General features: G+C 45.5%; 2 gene segments (V, D, J or C); both read right to left on the bottom strand.

The window, feature by feature from the left end:
- Positions 1 to 3,302: 3,302 nt before the first annotated feature.
- Positions 3,303 to 3,802, bottom strand: LOC117808635. The segment is given in 2 exon segments: positions 3,303 to 3,628; positions 3,717 to 3,802. Coding segments are annotated over 2 exon segments (360 nt in total).
- Positions 3,803 to 6,836: 3,034 nt separating this feature from the next.
- LOC117808610 lies at positions 6,837 to 7,331 on the bottom strand. The segment is given in 2 exon segments: positions 6,837 to 7,141; positions 7,233 to 7,331. Coding segments are annotated over 2 exon segments (351 nt in total).
- Between the last annotated feature and the right edge of the window lie 4,886 nt (positions 7,332 to 12,217).

The raw sequence follows: 12,217 nt of genomic DNA, 5'->3' as shown, positions 1-12,217 counted from the left end.
AGTAAAGTATTTCCCCCTGCGTATGAAGCCCTCCTTTATTTCACAGTGGACAGGATTGACTCTTAGCCACTCGTTCTAACTGGTCTCTGTTTTCAGTGTTCTCTGTGTTCAGATTTGTTTTAATGCTTTTCCAAGGATTGATGGATGATTCTATAAATCTCAGCTGACTCTTTATCAAAGACGGCTCTGCTCTTTAGAAAAGCTTCTAACTTATAGTGAGGACTTTTCCACCAACACAGTTTGAGTCCACTTTTAGGACTGATTGAATTCTCATGTATAATGTCTCATTGTATAGTGTTTTTTTGGGTCCTCTATATCACTTTACAGAAAGTGCAAAAAATAAAACAGCTGAATAAAACAGAACAAAGACAGAGGGGGGGTTGGAGTAGAGGTCATGTGTTGTAGCTTTTTTGAACAGTAAGGTCTTGAGGTGGTTTTAAAATGATTGAAGTGAGTCTGAGTTGAGGATGTTTGGAGGGAGAGAGTTCAGAGAGTTGGGGCAGTGATGGCAAAGGCTCTGTCCCCTAAGGTGCAGTGCTTGGACTTGGTGATAGGGGACAGGAGGTCGGCATCTGATGATCTGAGGCGGGGAGATGTGGAGTGGCTCTTGAGGAGGTCGGTCAGGTATGAGGGGGCGAGGTGATTGATGTCCAGGATCTTGAAGTGGATTTGGAGCTGTATGGGGACCCAGTGGAGGTGCTGAAGGATGGGTGTGATATCAGCTCTGGAGCGGGAGTGGGTGAGTAACCGGGCAGCTGAGTTCTTGACATATTTGAGTTTTTGGAGGTCAGTGGAGGGGAGGCCGTAAAGGATGCTGTTTCATAGTCCAGTCTGGAGGTCATGAAGGTGCTCAGGGAGAAGGTCTGGGTGGAGGGGAGGAGGGATTTGGGGCTGATGAGAATGATTTCAGATTTATTGCAGTTATTGAGTTTGAGGAAGTTGTTGTTCATCCAGGTTTTGAGGTCAGTGAGGCAGTTTGTGAGGGTGGAGAGGAGTGATGGTTTTTGTGGAGATGTAGAGCTGGGTATCATCAGCGTAGCAGTGAAATTGAAGTCCTTGGCGGCATATGATGTGATTGAGAGGGAGCATGTAAAGGATGAACAGGAGGGGACCAAGCACCGAGCCTTGGGGGACACCATGTGTGACGGGGTGGTATGAGATTTGCTGTTATTGATGGAGATGTATCAGAGTCTGTCTGACAGGAAGGAGCTGAAACAAGCGTCTGCTCCCAGTGATGGTTGTAAATAGAGGAAGTAGTTTTTGTACGACTCTCCTGTTATTGTCTCTCACTGTGTCTCTCCTGGCACAGTAATACACTGCATAGTCCTCAGTCTTCAGACTGTTCATCTGTAGGTAGAGTTTACTGCTGGAGTCAGTTCTGGAGATGGTGAATCTGCCCCGGACTGAATCTGAGTAATAGATAGGAGTACTGCTTGTGCCAATATAAGCGATCCACTCCAGTCCTTTTCCAGGAGCCTGTCTGACCCAGGCCATGGCGTAGCTGCTGAGTGTGAACCCAGAGGCTGTACAGGTCAGTGTGTGGGATCCTCCAGGACTTTTAACCACTGGTTCAGATTGAGTCAGAGTCTGAGCATCAACACCTGTAAGGTAGATGAATAAATATCAAGTTGAATAAGCTGGAAACACAAAGTAATGCTGTGTAAAATCAATATGATTGAAGATCTCCACCTGCCCAGCAGACAGTTAGAAGCAGCAGTCCTGTCCTATAGTCCATCATGTTAAAGTGTGTGTCCACTGTCCTCTGTCCTCCTCTCTGCAGTCACATAAGTAGAGGAGGAACACGGCTCACTTTGCATTGACTCCTCCTTTCAGAGAGAGTGATCCCATTTGCATGAACTTCTCCTCTCATGGATGATGGAGTTTGACTCTTTGTTTGATCCTCTTGGAAACATTGGATAACTCTGACAACATTTAGATAAATGTAGTTTGAGGCAAAGTAAAGATTCATGTTTGTAATGCATCCTCCAACCAACAACAGTTTTTCATAAAGAGCAACTCAAACACAAACACTGACACACAGTTGAAGGTTTATGCTCCATTATTTCATGACTGAATGTCTTCTTCACATTCACAGTGACTGTGCAGGTCTGTGTTGGTTCATATCACCATGAAGCCCAGTCCCCATTACCTGAGTCTGGGTCAAGTCTTGAGTCCTCATTGTTCAGGTTTAAGTCATCGGAGAAGTATCCGAGTCGAGTCTCCATTACCTGAGTTTGGGTCCAAGTAGAGTCCTCGTTATGAATATGATTATCTATGACAAGGATGGAAGCTGTTTCACCTGGACTGACTGAACCTGGTCTGACTCTGAGAACCTGGACTGACTGAGAAACCTGGACTGACTCTGGGAACCTGGACTGACTGTGTGAATCTGGACTGACTCTGAGAACCTGGACTGACTCTGAGAACCTGGACTGACTGACTGAACCTGGACTGACTGAACCTGGACTGACTCTGAGAACATGGACTGACTGTGTGAACCTGGACTGACTGTGTGAACCTGGACTGACTGTGAGAACCTGGACTGACTGTGTGAACCTGGACTGACTGTGTGAACCTGGACTGACTGTGAGAACATGGACTGACTCTGAGAACCTGGACTGACTCTGGGAACCTGGACTGACTGTGTGAATCTGGACTGACTCTGAGAACCTGGACTGACTCTGAGAACCTGGACTGACTGACTGAACCTGGACTGACTGAACCTGGACTGACTCTGAGAACATGGACTGACTGTGTGAACCTGGACTGACTGTGAGAACCTGGACTGACTGTGTGAACCTGGACTGACTGTGTGAACCTGGACTGACTGTGAGAACATGGACTGACTCCGGGAACCTGGACTGACTGTGTGAACCTGGACTGACTGTGTGAATCTGGACTGACTCTGAGAACCTGGACTGACTCTGAGAACCTGGACTGACTGACTGAACCTGGACTGACTGAATCTGGACTGACTTTGAGGACCTGGACTGACTGACTGAACCTGGACTGACTGAACCTGGACTGACTCTGAGAACCTGGACTGACTGTGTGAACCTGGACTGACTGTGTGAACCTGGACTGACTGTGAGAACATGGACTGACTCTGGGAACCTGGACTGACTGAGAACCTGGACCCATATTTGAGTGAGATAAAACCTTTATTTCAAAGCAGTTTTTGATCTGATGATAGAATCATTGTTGGTCTGAGGGCTCCTCCTCTGGTGGCTTCATGTCACAGGTGTTCACATCTGAACGCTCAGTGATGGTTGAAGATAGAGGAAGTAGTTTTTGTACGTCTCTCCTGTTATTGTCTCTCACTGTGGCTCTCTGGCACAGTAATACACTGCAGAGTCCTCAGTCTTCAGACTGTTCATCTGTAGGTAGAGTTTACTGCTGGAGTCGTCTCTGGAGATGGTGAACCGGCCTTTCACTGACTCAGAGTAGTAGGTGCTGCCACCATTGCTGTGAATCCAGGCAACCCACTCCATTCCTTTTCCAGGAGCCTGCCTGATCCAGGCCATATGAGGAGTACCACTGAACCCTGAATGTGTACAGGTCAGTCTGTGGGATCCTCCAGGACTTTTAACCACTGGTCCAGATTCAGTCAGAGTCTGAGCATCAACACCTGTAAGGTAGATGAATAAATATCAAGTTGAATAAGCTGGAAACACAAAGTAATGCTGTGTAAAATCAATATGATTGAAGATCTCCACCTGCCCAGCAGACAGTTAGAAGCAGCAGTCCTGTCCTATAGTCCATCATGTTAAAGTGTGTGTCCACTGTCCTCTGTCCTCCTCTCTGCAGTCACATAAGTAGAGGAGGAACACGGCTCACTTTGCATTGACTCCTCCTCTCGTGGACCCAGCTGGATTTGGATCTCAGTTACTCTTTGATGAACTTGGATAATACTTTTTTACAGTGAGGGCATCAGTTCCCTGTTTTTGCCTTTTTGCTTGATTGAGTTTAAATTGTTGATCAGGTCACCAAACTGATTGAATCCTCTCTGCAGTCACTGAAGGATGGAAGGAAAGTGTCTCTTCAGCGACTGTGATCACAGAGAGTTTGGTGTTTAGTTTGTCAGACTGGATAAAGAGGACTTGAAGCAGGAGATTGAGATCAGCAGAATCTTTGTGAGATTAAAAACTGCATTGAAGGTTTCTTGATCTGTTCTGCTGTTTCTCCACATGATAAGATTATCTGAGTTTCCTCCAATAAACTTTGGTGTTAAACATTTGCATCCCAATAATACGACACAGATCCAGTTTTCTTGATTTCAGGTACACAAAGGTGTTTCAGATCTAACAGCTTAGATTGGTGTCGTCTCCTGTCGGCGTTAGAGAAATGATCTTTACATTCCAGAGCATGTTTAATGAAGAGGCTGAAATGGACCTCAAGTCTCCATGTAGGGTGTAAATAAAGCAAACGTGTTGGGCTGACACAGTTTGATGAATAAAGGGACAAAGTGGACTCAAACTTTTACAGTTTTCAGATGTTTGTGGAGGTTGATGTAGAAAACTGAACCCTGCATCATGTGGAGCTTTTGAAAGCAGAGTTTAGTTTTCACTGCAGGTGAGTCCATGTTGTATAGACAGTGAGGTTTGCTGTGGGTAAGGACTGTCTGACACATGAAATACTTGAATCAATGAAACTGTTGGATTGATTGTTCCCATGGTTCAGTGGGAGACGTGTTTTCAGAGCCCTGACATGCTTCAGTGCTTCTCACACAGCCAGCAGTGTTGTTGAGTTTTTGCACAGCTCTGTAGTCTGCTGTGTCACTGTGGCTCTCGTGCACAGAAATAAACTGCAGAGTCTTCTTGTTTGGGACTCTTCACCTCTAAGTACACAACATTTACAGACGTGTCCTTGGTGATGGAAAACTGGCCTCGGAGACTTTGGGCAAATATTGTGCCGGTTCCGCCATCAATGCGTCCGATCCATTCCAGACCTCTCCCTGGTTTTTGACGAATCCAGTGCAGCCAAGCCAGAGCAAGTCCATCCACTTTACAGGACAGAGTGACTGGTTGTCCTGGTCTGCTGACTACTGGCTCTGAGGAGGTGAGGGACTGGCCCTGAGCAGCTGAAAGAGACAGAGTTTTAGAGGACAGGGAGCCAGCAGACATCCAAAGCTCACTGTCTCCTCCTCTGCTGCACAATGAAGACACTCACCTGAAATGAGAGCCAAGAGGAGGACGCTTTGGACCACTGTCATGGTGGGAGCTGGACCAAGTCTACATCCACAAAGCCAGCATGAAGGATATATAACGTGCAGGCAGAGTGGGCGTGGCGGCTGCATCGGTATGTAAATGAGCGTTTTACCCGTCAGAGATTTTGGTGATGAAGATTCTGATGAATTGAAACTCAGAGACGGAGAGCGTGGAGTTCAATCAGACTGAGACACCAACATGAAAGATGTAGATCAGTGTCTCTCTTATCAGAGTATTTGAACCACTTGGTCATGTGTGCCTCTGTGACAGAGTGTAAGAACATGACATGTTGAACTCTAACTAATGAACATGTGTCTCTGAAGTCAGCAGCTCATGATCATGTGAGTATAAAAGTCCTGTCAGTCATTGGTCTGTGTCTTTAGGATCAGTGAGAGGAGCAGGTCTGAGTGTTTCTGAACAGGAACAGAGGAAATCTTGACCCTGACTGCCATCTAGTGTTCTTATATAGAAACTGAAATAACATTCACTTGTATTGTGACTTATTTTAAAGGTTGAATATTTAAAGACGAATCCAACCAAAGGCTGGAAACATCTGAACTTTATTCATACGAATGATTCTATGAAAGGATTGCTCCCTTTCTTTTTCATGATGATCATTGGAGTAAGACGGCTCTTTAGTTGTTGATTCAGATTTACTGTTGTTCATTACCAATGATATTTATTAGGACCAGTTTTTAATGACAAGTTCAATGATAAACTCTCTCCAAGGATCTGTCAGTCAAGTAAAGACAACTCCTGCAGGTTTTTGTACAGCTGCTCAGTCAGCTCGTGTCACTGTGGCTCTCTGGCACAATAATAAACAGCAGAATCTTCAGTCTTCAGACTGTTCATCTGCAGATACACCTGCTGTCTGCTGTTGTCTCTGGAGATGGTGAACCGGCCTTTCACTGACTCAGAGTAGTAGGTGCCAGTAGCAGCAACCCACTCCAGTCCCTTTCCAGGAGCCTGTCTGACCCAGGCCATATTGTAGCTGCTGAATGTGAACCCAGAGGCTGTACAGGTCAGTGTGTGGGATCCTCCAGGACTTTTAACCACTGGTTCAGATTGAGTCAGAGTCTGAGCATCAACACCTGTAAGGTAGATGAATAAATATCAAGTTGAATAAGCTGGAAACACAAAGTAATGCTGTGTAAAATCAATATGATTGAAGATCTCCACCTGCCCAGCAGACAGTTAGAAGCAGCAGTCCTGTCCTATAGTCCATCATGTTAAAGTGTGTGTCCACTGTCCTCTGTCCTCCTCTCTGCAGTCACATAAGTAGAGGAGGAACACGGCTCACTTTGCATTGACTCCTCCTTTCAGAGAGAGTGATCCCATTTGCATGAACTTCTGACTTGGTAGATGAAGACTGTTTCTTAAAGAGTAGCTGTTAGCTAACAGAGTGAGCTCATTAACTCTCAAATATTGATTCAGTCAGAAAACAGACTTTTGGAGGATTTATAAATGTGTATGTGTGTTTAGTCTCTGTTACTAAGCTGCTGTTTGATCATTGTTGGTCTGAGGGCTCCTCCTCTGGTGGCTTCATGTCACAGGTGTTCACATCTGAACGCTCAGTGATGGTTGTAAATAGAGGAAGTAGTTTTTGTACGACTCTCCTGTTATTGTCTCTCACTGTGGCTCTCTGGCACAGTAATACACTGCAGAGTCTCCAGGCTGCATGTTCTGTCCGTTTAGAGTCACTGTGTTTCTGGAGGAGTCCAAGTCGATGCTGAACTTGTTCTTCAGTGAATCTTTGTAGTAAGTGCCTCCAGTGTATTTCATCCCAATCCACTCCAGTCCTCTCCCTGCAGGCTGTCTGATCCAGGCCGTCCAGTAGCTGCTGAGAGCATAAGAGACCTGACAGGTGATGGTCAGACTCTGACCTGGCTGCACAGTCACAGAGGCTGGCTGAGTCAGCGTTTCACACTTCACACCTGTTAAAACAGAGAAAATGTTTGGTACCAAATGATGGAGTTAAAGTGCAAAAGAAGAAGTGTTGACTTTGACAGATCCAGACAGACTCACATCCAGCTGCCAGCAGCAGCAGCAGCAGCAGAGCTCCAGAAAACATGCTTTCTGTTGAAGGTGACGAGCTGTGAACTCCACTGACAGCCTGATGGCAAGTTTTTATAGCTGAGTAACAAGGAAGCTCTCTGAGTTTGCATACAATCAAACACATCAAGCAGCACTGATGGTCTGACTGGATGTATTTTTCATGATGTAAAGTAAACTTATTTAGGAAGCATTGCAGAACACTGTTGATGTGAACCCATGAAAACAACCAGAGTAACCACAGGAATGTTGCTTTCTGTAATCCATATTTACAGCCTGTTTAGCAAGTTAGCAAGAAACTATGATGTAGCCTCTATGATATGAACTATGTGCTGTCAGCACCTCCTGATTTCCATTCACAAATATTCATATCATCTTTATTATGAACTCTGTCAGAGACTTTATGCTTGTGCTGAACCAGTGTGGAGGATGAGAGCTGCAGCTTTTTGTACAGCTGCTCAGCCAGCTCGTGTCACTGTGGCTCTCTAGCACAATAATAAACAGCAGAATCTTCAGTCTTCAGACTGTTCATCTGCAGATACACCTGCTGTCTGCTGTTGTCTCTGGAGATGGTGAACCGGCCTTTCACTGACTCAGGGTAGTAGATGCTGCCACTACCACTGCTGATAAAAGCAACCCACTCCAGTCCTTTTCCAGGAGCCTGTCTGACCCAGGCCATCCAGTGGTTGCTGAAGGTGAACCCAGAGGCTGTACAGGTCAGTCTGTGGGATCCTCCAGGACTTGTAACCACTGGTTCAGATTCAGTCAGAGTCTGAGCATCAACACCTGTAAGGTAGATGAATAAATATCAAGTTGAATAAGCTGGAAACACAAAGTAATGCTGTGTAAAATCAATATGATTGAAGATCTCCACCTGCCCAGCAGACAGTTAGAAGCAGCAGTCCTGTCCTATAGTCCATCATGTTAAAGTGTGTGTCCACTGTCCTCTGTCCTCCTCTCTGCAGTCACATAAGTAGAGGAGGAACACGGCTCACTTTGCATTGACTCCTCCTTTCAGAGAGATTGATCCCATTTGCATGAACTTCTCCTCTCATGGATGATGGAGTTTGACTCTTTGTTTGATCCTCTTGGAAACATTGGATAACTCTGACAACATTTAGATAAATGTAGTTTGAGGCAAAGTAAAGATTCATGTTTGTAATGCATCCTCCAACCAACAACAGTTTTTCATAGTTTGATCATTGTTGGTCTGAGGGCTCCTCCTCTGGTGGCTTCATGTCACAGGTGTTCAGGCTCTGAGGGGTTTTTGTTCAGCTCTACAGATGGTTTGTGTTGTTGTGGGGCTCTGGCACAGTAATACACTGCAGAGTCTCCAGGCTGCATGTTCTGTCCTGTTAGAGTCACTGTTCCAGCTGAAGTGTCTCTGCTGTAGCTGAACTTGTTCTTCAGAGCAGCATTTTGCCTAAGTCCACTAGTACCCCACTGATGAGAAATCCAGTCCATTGGTTTTCCTTCACACTGTCTGATCCATCCTGTACCATAGCTGTCATCAGTCAGAGAATAACCAGAGACCTGACAGGTGAGGGTCAGAGACTGTCCAGGCTGCACAACCTTTGAGTCTGGCTGGATGAGATCAATACTGTTCACACCTGTGGAAACACAAATCAACATTATCTCCATCATTCATGTTATTATTCAGTGTTTCTGATGGATTAGTTTCAAAGCTCCTCCTCACAGGATCCAGCAGCCAGCAGCAGCAGAGCTACAGAGAACATGGCTGATGATGAAGATGAGCTGATGAGAGCTTCTCTTCTTCTGAGACTCACAGCCTGATGCCAAGTCTTTATATCAGACTGTGAGGAAGCTCACTTTGCATAGAGAAGGACTCTGACTCTAAAAGAAGGATGGGCTGTCCTGCAGGAGAATCAATGAAATGTAATGATCCACATGTATGTCGCAGGTGTAGAAGAAAAGAATGACATTGATGTGAAATGATTCTTTTGATCTGTTTTCATTTAGAACAACTGAACATTTCCTGTTCCAGATGAACTTTAGCTGCATGAATCTCTCTGAGATAAAGAGAGACTTCCAGAGTTTGTCAGAAGAGACGTTTATTTCTCTTTGAGGAGAGAACGTTTTGCATAGACTCGTCCTCACAGGGTGGATGAAGTTGAATCAGACCTGGATCTTTGATTGGGACTTCAGTTTGTCAGAAAGTCCTCATCAGGGAGTGTGGAGGGTCATGTAAGTGTTTCCCATGATCAGTGGTTTAGATCATCAGAGCAGGTGAAACTGGAGACTTGGCTTTGATTTGGATGAATGCACCATGATCAGTAGTTGTGTTGATGTCAGCTGAGAGCGATCACATCCCCTTTGTTTGTTTCTTTGAGCTACTTCTCCTGGTCTTTCTTGATCAGGATCAGAGTGAGACTCGGTCAGTCCTAGACTGCCCTCTAGAGTTTCAAAGACAAACTGTGATATTTCAGTTTCAGCTTTCAGTTCAAAAGAGACATTTTGGTTTAGTTTCTGAAGTCTGTTGGAGAGTCTAAACTCAGCCTGTGGATGTTTGATTCTTTGACGCTCACTGCAGAAAGAGGTGGGTCCTCTTTGGAAGACTAGGACTCGTTATAGACTTCATCTTTAACCCTGATCACAGTCCCAGCTGCCTGGTTAAAGTGAGTCCTGCAGGTTTTTGTACAGCTGCTCAGCCAGCTCGTGTCACTGTGGCTCTCGAGCACAATAATAAACAGCAGAATCTTCAGTCTTCAGACTGTTCATCTGCAGATACACCTGCTGTCTGCTGTTGTCTCTGGAGATGGTGAACCGGCCTTTCACTGACTCAGGGTAGAAGGTGCTGCCACCATTGCTGTTAATCCAGGCCATCCACTCCAGTCCTTTTCCAGGAGCCTGTCTGACCCAGCTCATAAGAGGAGTACCACTGAACCCTGAATATGTACAGGTCAGTGTGTGGGATCCTCCAGGACTTTTAACCACTGGTTCAGATTGAGTCAGAGTCTGAGCATCAACACCTGTAAGGTAGATGAATAAATATCAAGGTGAATAAGCTGGAAACACAAAGTAATGCTGTGTAAAATCAATATGATTGAAGATCTCCACCTGCCCAGCAGACAGTTAGAAGCAGCAGTCCTGTCCTATAGTCCATCATGTTAAAGTGTGTGTCCACTGTCCTCTGTCCTCCTCTCTGCAGTCACATAAGTAGAGGAGGAACACGGCTCACTTTGCATTGACTCCTCCTTTCAGAGACGTTTTCTCTCTTTTTTTTATATGACCTATTTGTGTCATAACTCTTTTGTCTATTCACGACGTCATTAGAGAAAAAGATGTAGTTTCCAGTTTCCTGATTCTCTGTCAGTGAAGTAAAGTATTTCCCCCTGCGTATGAAGCCCTCCTTTATTTCACAGTGGACAGGATTGACTCTTAGCCACTCGTTCTAACTGGTCTCTGTTTTCAGTGTTCTCTGTGTTCAGATTTGTTTTAATGCTTTTCCAAGGATTGATGGATGATTCTATAAATCTCAGCTGACTCTTTATCAAAGACGGCTCGGCTCTTTAGAAAAGCTTCTAACTTATAGTGAGGACTTTTCCACCAACACAGTTTGAGTCCACTTTTAGGACTGATTGAATTCTCATGTATAATGTCTCATTGTATAGTGTTTTTTTGGGTCCTCTATATCACTTTACAGAAAGTGCAAAAAATAAAACAGCTGAATAAAACAGAACAAAGACAGAGGGGGGGTTGGAGTAGAGGTCATGTGTTGTAGCTTTTTTGAACAGTAAGGTCTTGAGGTGGTTTTAAAATGATTGAAGTGAGTCTGAGTTGAGGATGATTGGAGGGAGAGAGTTCAGAGAGTTGGGGCAGTGATGGCAAAGGCTCTGTCCCCTAAGGTGCAGTGCTTGGACTTGGTGATAGGGGACAGGAGGTCGGCATCTGATGATCTGAGGCGGGGAGATGTGGAGTGGCTCTTGAGGAGGTCGGTCAGGTATGAGGGGGCGAGGTGATTGATGTCCAGGATCTTGAAGTGGATTTGGAGCTGTATGGGGACCCAGTGGAGGTGCTGAAGGATGGGTGTGATATCAGCTCTGGAGCGGGAGTGGGTGAGTAACCGGGCAGCTGAGTTCTTGACATATTTGAGTTTTTGGAGGTCAGTGGAGGGGAGGCCGTAAAGGATGCTGTTTCATAGTCCAGTCTGGAGGTCATGAAGGTGCTCAGGGAGAAGGTCTGGGTGGAGGGGAGGAGGGATTTGGGGCTGATGAGAATGATTTCAGATTTATTGCAGTTATTGAGTTTTAGGAAGTTGTTGTTCATCCAGGTTTTGAGGTCAGTGAGGCAGTTTGTGAGGGTGGAGAGGAGTGATGGTTTTTGTGGAGATGTAGAGCTGGGTATCATCAGCGTAGCAGTGAAATTGAAGTCCTTGGCGGCATATGATGTGATTGAGAGGGAGCATGTAAAGGATGAACAGGAGGGGACCAAGCACCGAGCCTTGGGGGACACCATGTGTGACGGGGTGGTATGAGATTTGCTGTTATTGATGGAGATGTATCAGAGTCTGTCTGACAGGAAGGAGCTGAAACAAGCGTCTGCTCCCAGTGATGGTTGTAAATAGAGGAAGTAGTTTTTGTACGACTCTCCTGTTATTGTCTCTCACTGTGTCTCTCCTGGCACAGTAATACACTGCAGAGTCCTCAGTCTTCAGACTGTTCATCTGTAGGTAGAGTTTACTGCTGGAGTCAGTTCTGGAGATGGTGAATCTGCCCCGGACTGACTCTGAGTAATAGGTAGAGGTACTGCCTGTGTGTATGAACGCGATCCACTCCAGTCCTTTTCCAGGAGCCTGTCTGACCCAGTTCATAGGGTAGCTGCTGAATGTGAACCCAGAGCCTGTACAGGTCAGTCTGTGGGATCCTCCAGGACTTTTAACCACTGGTTCAGATTCAGTCAGAGTCTGAGCATCAACACCTGTAAGGTAGATGAATAAA

This window comes from Notolabrus celidotus, unplaced genomic scaffold (assembly GCF_009762535.1).
Source record: "Notolabrus celidotus isolate fNotCel1 unplaced genomic scaffold, fNotCel1.pri scaffold_130_arrow_ctg1, whole genome shotgun sequence".
NCBI lineage: Eukaryota > Metazoa > Chordata > Actinopteri > Labriformes > Labridae > Notolabrus > Notolabrus celidotus.
This window is presented reverse-complemented; position numbering and strand designations above follow the sequence as displayed.